We start from the raw sequence: 14696 nt of genomic DNA on the forward strand, positions 1-14696 counted from the left end.
CTAGCTGGAGCACTGTTATATACGCATATTGTATTTAGACAGCAAAACAATATAGCGTTCGTTTAGGAGTTACGCATGCCACCGCTTCTAAAGGCACTGCATTGTGAAAACACTCCTCGGGAATTCTATCTAAAGGAAATCTCAACAAGGGAGGCTTTTGTTCGAAAAATACCGAACCAAACATTTCACTGTGATTATACTTGTTATCTGAATCCAATGACCAATATAAAAAGTGTACACGTGCATAAGGTATTTTATAAAAAAATGGGTCACGAATGGTCGGTAACGTAGCATGGATTTTCTCATAAATCATACATAATTCGTAGGTCTTTTGAATGCAGTCTTTTTGTCAGATATCGAAACGTTTGCGAGGCGTCACAAGAAGTAGTCTGTTTCCACTAACCCGACCGATTGTTTATATCCACTAACCCGACCGATTGTTTGTTTCCACTAAACCGACCGATTGTCGGTTTCCACTAACCCGACCGATTGTTTGTTTCCACTAACCCGACCAATTGTTTGTTTCCATTAACCCGATCGAATGTTTGTTTCCATTAACCCGATCGATTGTTTGTTTCCACGAACCTTACCGATTGTCTGTTTCCACCAACCCCACCGATTGTCTGTTTCCACTAACCCCATCGATTGTTTGTTTCCACTTACCCGACCGATTGTTTTGTTTCCACTAACTTGACCGATTGTTTGTTTCCACGAACCCGTTCAATTGTCTGTTTCGACTAACCCGATAGATTGTTTGTTTCCACTAACCCGACGGAATGTTTGTTACCACTAACCCGACCGATTGTTTGTTTCCACTAACCCGACCGATTGTTTGTTTCTACTAACCCGACCGATTGTTTGTTTCAACGAACCCAATCGATTGTTTGTTTCCACGAACCCGATCCCTTTGATCTGCCAATCCTTAGCCTTTTTTGGTACTTCTAAAGAAAATTGTTGTCGAGAGATTTAAAAAATTGTATTGAACATCGATATAAAAGTGGTAAAAAATCGTATTGTGTTAAGCATAAAATTAACGAAAACAAGTTTGAACTACCTACCCACCATTTCTTAAATGTTTGTGGAAGCAAACTCATTTTGGCCTTACGTTATTCTTTGCTTATAGTTTGCTCCTCAGTGTATGTAACGTGCATTTACCCACGACGGAACGCTCTCCCAGAGAAACTCGGTCAGGACACGAGTCAACATAATTATATTGTGGGTGATTTTTTGCATTCTCACACATTATGCACATGAATAAACGACAAATATAGTCACCAGAATGAAAAAAGAGGACTTAACGAGAATCCTGACGCGTCGTTCTTTCGGCGTGTAGGCGACTTTCAAACAAGCGTCACAGAACTCGTACCTAATTTACTTACAAGACTTGCGAAAATTGTTAGGAATTTCAAAGACCTATATATGTATTCTATAGGTCTTTGGGAATTATGAATTATAGCTGCATTTTTAAGTGTTACCGGAGAACCCAGAGGAAACCCCCATCTACCTGTCCGGTGGGGACTCATATGAACTCACATGTGCTCGGGGAAGATATTGAACCCATGTCGCAAGGTGTGCCAACCAATACGCAACCAGACCACCCAACCTCGCAAACACCGTAGATTGAACAATATACTCGTCAGAACAACAAAAAAGGGTCCGATTAAAACAATTATGGCATGTGTCGCCCTTCCATTGATCGTTCTGACAAATATACCCACCAAAACGAGACGTATGCAGTAGTCGGCCTTTTGTGATCTGAAGTGTTCTCGTGTTGGCTCATCAGTGATATATTTTTCCAACGGTCATTTTGCTAATCTTTGAACATGTCCCTTTCATCTCTAATGAAGTCTGAAGATGAATTCCAATTCGTAGAAATCGATGTTTCACGAATGATTAATATTCCGTCAGTGATAGTGGAAAGAAACTGGACTAGTATAGGATGTTTGTGTTTTTTCGGCGTGCTGTCTTGCCAAGGTATTGACATTTCTTGACCTTTATCAACAGTCAATAAAATGTTGGCAAAATTTTCGTCCAGTAGAGTCGAATAAATAAATACAATTCTACTACATGTATTGCATTTGCCGAATTGAAATTATTAGGATGCAGCATTTTGTTTTGGAGAATTACACTAAAAAATCAATTTAAATGAATCTATCGTTAGCGTGCCCCAAAACATGCATTCTTAGTGCGTGTGTTCTTACATTTAACAATTATTTTTATATTGACTTACATGCACTTATATGTTTTTTAGTGTGCAATTATTTATTTTGCCGTTCGGTTGAATAAACTAATTAACTTACGAAAAGCCATGGTATGTCATTTTATATTGAGAGGCAACCATTAAACAACTTTTTGTTCTGCGTAAGCCAGCGTTCCATGAAAAAAAGCATAAAAAAACAACAACAGAAAAACATTGTGAATGTCTTTAAACGTTATACATTCCATATCGCGGGATACCAAGGTCATTCCACGGTCAGCCTGTGTTGAAGTCGTCCCTGAAAGCCAGAACATGCTACCTACGTTTGCTCGTTTACTATTAATTACTCAATATGACTTTCGAAAATTATCGATTTACTATTAATTACTCAATATGACTTTCGAAAATTATCGAAAGGCATATTTTTCATTCACAAAAAGCAACGAGATAAAAATGTGTGATTTGAAGGTGTGGATAGCAACCAAATATTAATCCTAGATCAACTACTCACATACCATATATACTTCAATGTTGAAGAACAAACTCATGTTAAAAATGTAATATGACATGTAGGAACATATATAATATGACATGTGGGGACATATATAATATGCTCTCGTGTTGTATAATTTATATCGACGAGCACAATTGTACAGCTTGAATATACAAGTATATATATATTTGTAGTTGATACTACCTGTATGTCGTATATTCTGCATATTCCACCATAAATCAGTATATAAACGTGCATAGGAACTATGAAATGTACTGTGTTATAAACAGTATAAACATGAATTAAAAATTATATAAATATGCAATACACTACATAACAAATACTGCAATTGACCATAGTGAAAAAGTAAAAATTAAAACTTTTGTTCTATAATTTAATTATTTAGTGTAGTATAAATTTGAAACCTTTTTATAAATCAGACCGAATATCTTTTTGAAGATGTTTCTTGTTGCATGTTGTACTGTTTAACTATGAGTGCATTTTGTATAAAATTTACGATATAAATTAAAACAGAAAAGTTCGTGTCAAGAGCAAGAATCGATCGTTAATTTGGCGAACGCAACAACTTGTTTGCGCCATATGTTTTGTTTTGAAGAACTTTCACACTAAGGCGTCACTAATGCCTGACCTGTTGCTATGCAACCAGTTGAACTATACAACTATTTTAGAAAATCACCAACATTTTGATTAAATGACATTGATTGAACACATACATTAAGTTAACCGCTAAGTCACCCTTAACCCCTTTATGCCTAGTGGACTCTCCCATCCTTCTTAATTGGATCAATTTATTTCCAAAATAAGGGATGTCTAGTATATTTATTTCTATATTTAGAATATTTCTTACAGAAATTCCTTTAAGCAAATAGTGCAGACCCTGATGAGACGCTGCATCACGCGGCGTCTCATCTGGGTCTACGCTGTTTGCCAAGGTCTTTTTCCTAGGCGCTCTAGGCATAAATGGGTTAATCAATGTCTTTTTCGAAGTTTTTAGGGTCCTTTCGCGCCTGATGTTTCACTATGTAGGGACTGGGATTGTGTCACAGCACATCTACGTTATAAACGTACTAGACTCAGGAAAGTTTGGACGAATTTTTTATGAAGGTTAAATTTCAAACTTTTATGAAAGATTTTCAATTTTGGTGTGGTCTTTGGTTGTGTGTACATACTAGTACTTACCGGACAGCATTTTACGCCCATTCTCCACTAATAAATTGATGCTTTGTATGTTCGTATTAATGCTTATTCTAGTTCGTCGTATTTATTAATCGAATTGTATGTATCGTAGTGCTCTTTGCAGATTTTTAACTTGCAATATTTTTTTTTTTCATTTAAGCAACATTGTCGTTTAAATTATTTATCTGTTTTGGTCATTAGTTCAATTATGACACATTAGTTTATACCATATTACTGTAAATTGTATATAATAAAGTTACAGGATAACTTCAAATAAAATTGCCATTGTAAAACAATAAACTAAATTAAAGCCATTTTGGTGAGAAAGGTTTTACAAAGGCTCTAACCATTGATTTCTTACATTTGATGATGACCTTGAATTGTATCCTTGACCTTCGATTCAACGACGTTTTTTGTGTGCGCGACACGCAGTGGGGTACTCGATTTTGTATACAGTAAAATCTGTTTTCAACTAAAACAATCGCATAAAATGCTAATATTTGTTTAGTTCGCCACAGTCTTTATATTAATTTTGTGGATGGTAAAACGATAGAATATCGCAAATTCTTATGTTTTTATTACACAATACTTTTCACGTTGCGGGAAGTATCTCTCAACATTAAAACATATGTTCACAAAACGTTACCAAATAAAGTGAATTCAGTTGTCCCTATGGTCTCTTGTCACAACAAACTTGGATATTGAATACACACTCGTAAGCATTCGTAATAACTTTAATAATTCTAATTTCTCAAAAACAGCTACACAAAATTACAACTGGAAATTACGTACATTGTTGTTTCCTAACTGTTTATCAAAAGTTGCATTAAAACCATTCACCCATGACGCACTGACCCTACTGGATAGCGTGCGGTTGTGGTTTCCCCGTGCTGCACGTGTATATGAAAGTGTGAACAATATTAGTTATCTCTGCAAAGTATTCTTGTGTGTATGTACACTGATACGATTGCAGGCGGGTCGATCGTAAACTTAATTTTGTAGTTGAACACAAGCTCGTACCGCAAGTGCAAAACATGTATTACACTAGTATCACATTACTCCTAACAAACGTTTGCTCCGCGATCAAAATAACCCATACGAAATATAATAATATCATTCTGTGACGATGTGCAGATGGTTGAAATGACAAGACCTTTAATTCTCGTCTATGGGACCTGGAATGGACCCGTATTCAGGAATATATGTGTCGTGTTCTGAGAAAACTGTGCATAATGCATGTGCGTAAAGTGTCATCCCAGATCAGCCTTTGCAGTCCACACAGGCTAATCAGGGACGACACTTTCCGCCTAAACTTGATTTTCGGTAAAAAGGGACTTCCTTGAAACTAAAAATACCAATAAAGCGGAAAGTGTCGTCCCTGATTAGCCTGTGCGAACTGCACAGGCTAATCTGGGATGACACTTTACGCACATGCAATACGCCCAGTATTCTCAGAACGCGGCTCATTTATAAAACCTTGTGTTTCGTTGGTGAGTTTCGCCTGTGAGTGTACAGATCGGTGTCAGTCGCCACTTTTTATAACAGTTATTACATCGCAAATTGTAGTAAGCCACCACTTGTAGAAAGCCATTGCAACTATCTCTTTGATGATTGTGAAACACTACGAAAACAACATCATGTAGACTTCCTATCTCACGTTAAACACTTTGTTTAAAAGTATACATCCATTATTGGAATAAACAAGAGCACCGCATAACGGTTGCAACGCTCGGCTGCGGGTTTAGTTTTGAATAGATGAAAGCTTGTCAGATTTTTTTTAGAGGTCACAGTGACCTTGACCTTTGACCTAGTGACCCAAAAATGGTCGTGGCATGTAGAACTCATCAAGGTGCAGCTACATATGAAGTTTCAAAGTTGTAGGTTGATTTTAGAGCCAATGTTCAAAACCTTTTTAACAAAATGTTAAGGTTTTAGAACGACGCGGACGGCGGACGACGAGCTGGCTATGACAATACCTCGGGTTTTCTCCGGAAACAACCGAGCTAAAAATCTTTAAGGACACGTTTTTACGTTGAAGTTGTTAACACAATGTATCATCAAATTAAAGAGCAAACTACAAATGATTATATTTTTATATACTTAAATTTATTAAGTTTAAAAATATATTTCATTTTTATTATGGAAACATTAATATTTCTGCATTGTTCTGTATTTATATGTACCGGTAACATAGTATATATCTTATTGTAAATAATAAAATTATTGAAATCATTATTACGTATGCTGTAGTACGGAAAATAATAGAATACAACTTATAATGAACTATATTTTTATATATAGATTAAAGAACTATATGTTATATTTCTGAGTTTATTTCTGGTTCTTCACGTCCGTAATTTTCTATTAAATTTCTATAAATCAATTTTACCCCTTTTTAAATGTAAGTGTAAAATAAACTTCTAAAGACACTTCCACTTAACACCTGACGCACATTTGCACCGCACTGACCATCAATGCGTAATTACAAGCCGGCACGAGATGATTGAGTACCCTCCCTTGAATTACCTGCGCGACACCTGTAATTTAGAGTAAGCATTATTTACTATAACGGTCACAGGCGATTGATCCCTGCTTTATCGGCTTTATCGACACGGGTTGAATACACATGCCGCGCATTCCAAGGCCCTAAGTTCAAATGATTTTTGATAAAGAACAAACAAGACGATTGGACATAGTACAATCTACCCCGCTGTGTATCAATTGTGCGCTATTTTTAGACGCAGAGTCGTATACAAAATCAGGTCACGTGACCCATTGGGTTAAACTGTTTATGTAAATTGAAAGGTGTATCAGTTAAGGTGTGCATTTGTTGTGACCCACGGGACTTTTCGAGGAGCCCCTAATTCGACGAGTTAAGTCAAATCATGACATCATGTGGGTCCCAAAAGTGTCAGAGCTTTGGAGATGGGACAGGAATCTATTTTACCTTTTGTTAGGTGAGTTGTTTACATTTCTGAGACTATTGGTATAAACATGTTGAAACTTAAAAAAAATGTACTCACTAGTAGATAAGTGGGATTAAGGGGATAGGTTATATGAAAACAACTAATTCTACAAAAATTATAATGGGATAATTTAAAAAATATACTTAATGTTTAATATATTAAATATATTACACAAGCTTCATATGCAGATGCAGGCACAAATTTGTAGAAGTGCTGTATCGGAAGAAGAAGCCATGTATATAATACAATCTAAATTAATTAATACTATTTTACACATTATTTACCTTCATGTATTGTTGAAGATTTAATCTATGAGATTATTTTGTATTATTTAAAAGTTTAATATATTTAGATATTACATAAGCTTCGTACACTTTTAAAATCTAAATTACTATTTTACGGATTATTTACATTCCTGTGCAGTAGAAGATAGTTATGTAAACGGTTTACAACATTGTTATTGTGCACATGGGTATATTATCTCGACTGAAATTAGTCACTCTGGCCATTGTCCTGTGATACTGTAATGTGATCCGCTATGTATACAATTGTGATCATGTTGTGGCAATCCCAAATACCTCTTGATTGTCATGAAAATCCTGATATCTGTTTCACTTAAAATTATTTGTTGGAGAAAGCTGAAAAAGAGTTGATATTTGTTTGACACAAGTCATTTTGAGATAAAAATTTTTAATTATTTTATGACATAATGAATTAATCTGATATTATTATCATAGTAGCGCTCTGTGAAAAAGGTGCTTAATAATGTACATGTAAAGTGTCATCCCAGATAAGCCTGTGCAGTCTGCATGGCCTAATCAAGGAAAACACTTTCTGTGTTTACCGGATTTTTGCTAAGAAGAGACCTCCTTCTAACAAAAAATTCCCTAGAAGTGGACTTTGTCATTCCTTATCAGCCTGTGCTAGAAGTGGACTTTGTCATTCCTTATCAGCCTGTGCTAGAAGTGGACTTTGTCATTCCTTATCAGCCTGTGCTAGAAGTGCACTTTGTCATTCCTTATCAGCCTGTGCTACGCCCCTAGAAGTGGACTTTGTCATTCCTTATCAGCCTGTGCTACACCCCTAGAAGTGGACTTTGTCATTCCTTATCAGCCTGTGCTACGCCCCTAGAAGTGGACTTTGTCATTCCTTATCAGCCTGTGCTACGCCCCTAGAAGTGGACTTTGTCATTCCTTATCAGCCTGTGCTACACCCCTAGAAGTGGACTTTGTCATTCCTTATCAGCCTGTGCTAGAAGTGGACTTTGTCATTCCTTATCAGCCTGTGCTACGCCCCTAGAAGTGGACTTTGTCATTCCTTATCAGCCTGTGCTACGCCCCTAGAAGTGGACTTTGTCATTCCTTATCAGCCTGTGCTACGCCCCTAGAAGTGGACTTTGTCATTCCTTATCAGCCTGTGCTACGCCCCTAGAAGTGGACTTTGTCATTCCTTATCAGCCTGTGCTACGCCCCTAGAAGTGGACTTTGTCATTCCTTATCAGCCTGTGCTACGCCCCTAGAAGTGGACTTTGTCATTCCTTATCAGCCTGTGCTACTCCCTAGAAGTGGACTTTGTCATTCCTTATCAGCCTGTGCTACTCCCTAGAAGTGGACTTTGTCATTCCTTATCAGCCTGTGCTACACCCCTAGAAGTGGACTTTGTCATTCCTTATCAGCCTGTGCTACACCCCTAGAAGTGGACTTTGTCATTCCTTATCAGCCTGTGCTACGCCCCTAGAAGTGGACTTTGTCATTCCTTATCAGCCTGTGCTACACCCCTAGAAGTGGACTTTGTCATTCCTTATCAGCCTGTGCTACACCCCTAGAAGTGGACTTTGTCATTCCTTATCAGCCTGTGCTACGCCCCTAGAAGTGGACTTTGTCATTCCTTATCAGCCTGTGCTACGCCCCTAGAAGTGGACTTTGTCATTCCTTATCAGCCTGTGCTACGCCCCTAGAAGTGGACTTTGTCATTCCTTATCAGCCTGTGCTACGCCCCTAGAAGTGGACTTTGTCATTCCTTATCAGCCTGTGCTACGCCCCTAGAAGTGGACTTTGTCATTCCTTATCAGCCTGTGCTACGCCCCTAGAAGTGGACTTTGTCATTCCTTATCAGCCTGTGCTACGCCCCTAGAAGTGGACTTTGTCATTCCTTATCAGCCTGTGCTACGCCCCTAGAAGTGGACTTTGTCATTCCTTATCAGCCTGTGCTACACCCCTAGAAGTGGACTTTGTCATTCCTTATCAGCCTGTGCTACGCCCCTAGAAGTGGACTTTGTCATTCCTTATCAGCCTGTGCTACACCCCTAGAAGTGGACTTTGTCATTCCTTATCAGCCTGTGCTACGCCCCTAGAAGTGGACTTTGTCATTCCTTATCAGCCTGTGCTACACCCCTAGAAGTGGACTTTGTCATTCCTTATCAGCCTGTGCTACGCCCCTAGAAGTGGACTTTGTCATTCCTTATCAGCCTGTGCTACGCCCCTAGAAGTGGACTTTGTCATTCCTTATCAGCCTGTGCTACGCCCCTAGAAGTGGACTTTGTCATTCCTTATCAGCCTGTGCTACGCCCCTAGAAGTGGACTTTGTCATTCCTTATCAGCCTGTGCTACGCCCCTAGAAGTGGACTTTGTCATTCCTTATCAGCCTGTGCTACGCCCCTAGAAGTGGACTTTGTCATTCCTTATCAGCCTGTGCTACTCCCTAGAAGTGGACTTTGTCATTCCTTATCAGCCTGTGCTACGCCCCTAGAAGTGGACTTTGTCATTCCTTATCAGCCTGTGCTACGCCCCTAGAAGTGGACTTTGTCATTCCTTATCAGCCTGTGCTACGCCCCTAGAAGTGGACTTTGTCATTCCTTATCAGCCTGTGCTACTCCCTAGAAGTGGACTTTGTCATTCCTTATCAGCCTGTGCTACGCAAGTTTACCTGAGATGACACTTTAAGCACATGCACCTTTTTCACAGAGCGTGGTTTATTGTAATTACTCTAAGTTTTCTGACACTAAATTTTTTTATGTTTATGTCCAAAAATTAAAAATATTAAAAAAATACAGGTGTCGAATATTTAGAGATAGACTAAAATATTGCATTGACAATCGGATGTCGGTTTGCAACATGTAAAAGGTTGATTGTATTAACGACTAATATCACATGCTTGTTAAAAATACCACGCCGTAGTGCATATTTTTTTTTACATATATTTGCACTTAAAATGACAAAACATTTCTTGTGCTCTTTTGTTCAGAAAGTTACTCCAATGCTCTTTTTGACCAACGGGTTCAAAGATGAGCCTTTGATTTACAGATACTGTTATTAATGCACTAAAATAAAAAGCTGCAAACTTAATGTAGTATGAATTCTTTGTTTGTTCGTAAGTGGTAGTCTAACACCTTCAATTGTTTGTATAGTAACTGAGACATAAGGGTGCATTATTCTCTGAAGCGTTTATTATTTGTCACAGTTATCTCTTTGCGGTGAAACCATTTTTTATTACCCATATACATGTTTTTTTACCCAATTACGCAATTCATATGGTCCATTGACGCAAGGCATTCACCTTCTAGGTTTTATGACCTTAATCCGGTAATAAAAACGCATGATGACCATATGAGAAGAAACGGGGAGGAAATCTGGTTAAAAAGCATTGTAAAATGTACCGTCCGAAAATTTAGAACCATAAATTATTGACCCGTAGATCTGAAAATTTTGATTACGGTAACAAAAATTAGTTAATTTGGCAAGAAAAAGGGGTGTTCGAAAACTTATAGTATCCGCAAACTTAAGAGTAATTATGGTATAAACTGGATTGTTATTTCCTTACAAGGAGCATATTTTGCTTAATACTTTTGCAGTGTATTGACAAGTATATGTATATTAATGATTGTAATTACATATTAAAAGATATACAAATATTTTTTATAAATGTAATATATACAAAACCCTATCTGTGAAAAAAGTTTTTACTGCCTAAAAGTTAATTTACTTTTACATGTAATAAGAGACTTTAAAATAGGGGGCGGGGAAGGGGCTGAACAGGGCAGCGTGGCCTCTAAAAACTATTGAAGAAAACTACTGGATTGTTTAATTATGCAAAGGGTAATATAAAAAAAATACTATTTAAGTTTGTAAATTCAGTTTTAAGGTAATTTCTGAATTTTTAAAACTATAATAGGCTTACATAATTATAATGTAAATTTTAGCTTAAGAACAATTTGATTCCAAAAGAGGAAAGTATACCTACCCTGTATTATATCAGTTGAACTTAATGCAAAGGTGCTTTTATTAAGTGTTGGTCTAAGTTATTAGTTAATTTCGATATCAATTAAAATGATATGAATGGATGAGTGAAGTAGCATGTTATTAACCCAGGTTAATATAACATTGCCAAATCGTCATAATAGATTCCGTTTTAGTGGTATTGATTGGAAAAACAAATTCCTACTGTTAATGTTTTATGTAAACAACGGACATGCCATTCACATTGATTTCAGGAAAGAATAGTTAGAGGAATCCAAAACTGATAAAAGATACTTTGAGATACCCCCAACACAATTTATTTATGAATATAATAATTAAACAAATATATCAGGTGTATTCAGGATTTTTGTTTGGGATGGGTGGGCATTATCTTTTGGTGATTTTGAAACACACTTATACGTATTTATGCAGTGTTGAACACTGACAGGTCCGTGAGTCCGAGACTCTTAGAAATGAGACACGGACTCCTTGCTTTTGTGTCAAAGAAGTCCGTCAAAATCGTCTTTGAATAAAACTATTGCTTTGATTTACTTTTTCCTTTACATAATTAGAATATTCAAACTACCATTGCGATGTGATTATTAACTAAGCTGACTTCTTTGATCATGGTTTTTAACTCACATCTCAAGGTTATATATTAAAGCAAACATTTATAAACAATATGGTATATAAATAAGTGTCTGATTTTTGGTCTCCCGGTAGTCTTTAAGAACTCCTACATTTTTTAGGTAGAGAGTCGAACACTGTTATTCTATTTATTTTGTATGGTGCAGGCCTAGTGTTAGGATTGTGTAAAGGCACAAGGACACAGATGGCAAAAGGTTTAGTTTAAACCTATTTATTTTAGCATGATTGCGTAGAAAGCCTATGGCTTATTTGAAAAGCTCTCCAGTCCGTTTCGTGGGACTAGAACCAGTACTTGGTGTCTATGGGGGAAATCAAAAGAACACTCCCACAGTGGGGATCGAACCCATGACCGATCGTTAGGCAGACACCATATCCACTACACCACTGCAACCTTAGGCAATTGGTTTGGTTGTTTAATTAATTAAGATACAGGGGGTGTTTTTTAACTGAAAATTCAGACATAGGGCTACCCTTTTTGGAAAATCAGGAAAAGGGGCACCCCTTTGGAAATTAAGGCATATATAACTTTTCTTAACTTTAGATTTTCAACTTTTTTTCAGTTGTATTGTCTGTGGAATTGCATGCACAGACTCTGCCAGTGGGCCAGTATGGATACTTTGCCAAAGAAAACGCCTCTGTTGTCGTTCTGCCACAGTCCACGTGGGACATATCCAAAGATGGAGCACTAACAGAGTTATCGTTTCGAACTTGTAACAGTGGTGAACTTATGTACCAAGAAAATGCGCAGACCAAAGACTCCCTTAAACTTAGCATCGACAATGGCCGACTAGTGTTTAATTGGTCGGTGGGTTTGGAGCAATCAGGGATTATTTTAGGCAGCAGTTTGAATAACAATGTCTGGTGGACTGTACAGACGTTAAAATACCTAGGCAACGTGTACTTAAACATTTACCTCAGAGGGGCAGTGAAATTTAGTGAGATTGTATCAAACAGTACGTTTAGGAAGTTTCTCTCAAAAGTGGATTTCTCCAACAGTACAGAGTTGTTTGTTGGAAGGAATTACACAGGGTGTATTCTGCAAGGGCCCAGTGTGATGTTTGTTCCACAGCCGTCAATAAATTCCACCAACGTGCACTGGAGCAATTCTTCCTGTTCACAGAATCAGGTCTCATGCCCTTCAGGTAGGTCGCAATCGGCTTGTTGTTCCCTACCGGTTTCACCGGGGGGGGGGGGGGGGGGGACTTATGGTTTTTGCTCTGTGTGTCCGTCAGTCCGTGAGTCTGTGAGTCTTTCACACTTTTCTGGATCCTGCGATAACTTAAAAAGTTCTTAATATTTTTTCGTGAAACTTGAAGCATTGATAGATGGCAATATGGACATAATGCACGTCATTTCATTTTGTTCCTACGTCGAGAATTCTGGTTGCTTTGGCAACAAATAAATAAAAAAATCTGACAATGGTGGAGTTTCACCGTTAGGGGACAATATTGCTTGGCAATCTCTTGTTTAAATTGTTTAGTGTTAACCTATTTATTTAAGCTTATTGCATGGATTTTGCCTCTGCAGATAACTATGATAATACCACACACATACACAAAATAATGTTCCTCCAACAAATACTGTGAAAACATTTATTTTCCTCATCATTAAATTTCGTGGTTAAAATGACTTTTTCTTACACACATTAATTGGTAAATTTCTATTTAAGAAAAAACAAAAGAATTTGGATTGGACATTGTCTGATTCGTTTGTAGCACTTGTGTATGATATCGCAGTGGGTAGAGGAGGTCACATGGGAGTCACTTTTAGTGGATGGGCCCTATTTGTCCCATGCTAATAAACTAGTAGATTGTTATGAGGTGATAGTAACTGGGCCTTGTTATTGAATGACAATCAACAAGCATATTTTTAAGGGGATTTGTGGGAATGAATCACCACTAACAAGTGTTCGAAGCAACTAAGCCAATTTCAGATTAGTCTTATTTTTAGCTCCACTGGCCAAAGGCCAGCGGGGCTTATGTCATGGTCCTGTGTCCGTCGTGTGTGCGTCCGTGCGTGCGTGCGTCCGTGCGTGCGTGCGTTAACTTTTTCTTAAAACATCTTCTTCTCCTAAACTACTGGTCCAATTCTGATGAAATTTCTCAGGAATGTTCCTGTGGTGAACCTCTTTCAAATTTGTTCAAATGATGCCCCTGGGGTCAAATTTGACTTTGCCCCTGGGGGTCAAAAAATTTAAAATTTGCTTATATAAGGCCTATTTTGTGCAAACTTTATAAATCTTCTTGTCAAGAACCATTGGGCCTAGGGCTACCAAACTTGGTATGTAGTGACATTTTATAGTCCTCTACCAAGTTTGTTCAAATTATGCCCCTGGGGTCAAATTGGACCCTGCCCCGGGGGGTCAAAAAATTGAAAATTTGCTTATATAAGGCCTATTTTGTGCAAACTTTATAAATCTTCTTGTCCATAACCATTGGGCCTAGGGCTACCAAATTTTCTATGTAGTGACATCTTATAGTCCTCTACCAAGTTTGTTCAAATTATGCCTCTGGGGTCAAATTTGACCCTGCCCCGGGGGGTTAAAAAATAGAAAATTTGCTTATATAGGGCCTACTTTGTGCAAACTTTAAAAAAAAATTAACCATAACCATTGGGCCTAGGGCTACCAAATTTGCTATGTAGTGACATCTTATAGTCTTCTACCAAGTTTGTTCAAATTATGCCCCTGGGGTCACATTTGACCCTGCCCCGGGGGTCAAAAAATTGAACATTTGCTTATATAAGGCCTATTTTGTGAAAACTTTAAAAATCTTCTTGTCCATAACCATTGGGCCAAGGGCTACCAAATTTGGTATGTAGTGACATCTTATTGTCCTCTACCAAGTTTGTTTAAATTAAGCCCCTGGGATCAAATTTGACCCTACCCCGGGGGGGGGGGTCAAAAAATTGAAAATTTGCTTATATAAGGCCTATTTTGTGAAAACTTTAAAAATCTTCTT

General features: G+C 37.6%; 1 protein-coding gene across 1 annotated transcript in view; it reads left to right on the forward strand.

The window, feature by feature from the left end:
- Positions 1-6620: 6620 nt before the first annotated feature.
- The window catches only part of LOC127880860 (protein crumbs-like), a 101544-nt gene continuing 93468 nt past the window's right edge, over positions 6621-14696 (forward strand). The window contains exons 1-2 of the mRNA XM_052428314.1: positions 6621-6844; positions 12297-12878. Coding sequence (XP_052284274.1) covers positions 6781-6844; positions 12297-12878 — 646 coding nt within the window. The 5' untranslated portion in view covers positions 6621-6780. The remainder of the gene's footprint in view (positions 6845-12296; positions 12879-14696) is intronic.

Source organism: Dreissena polymorpha, chromosome 5, assembly GCF_020536995.1.
Source record: "Dreissena polymorpha isolate Duluth1 chromosome 5, UMN_Dpol_1.0, whole genome shotgun sequence".
NCBI classification, from domain to species: domain Eukaryota; kingdom Metazoa; phylum Mollusca; class Bivalvia; order Myida; family Dreissenidae; genus Dreissena; species Dreissena polymorpha.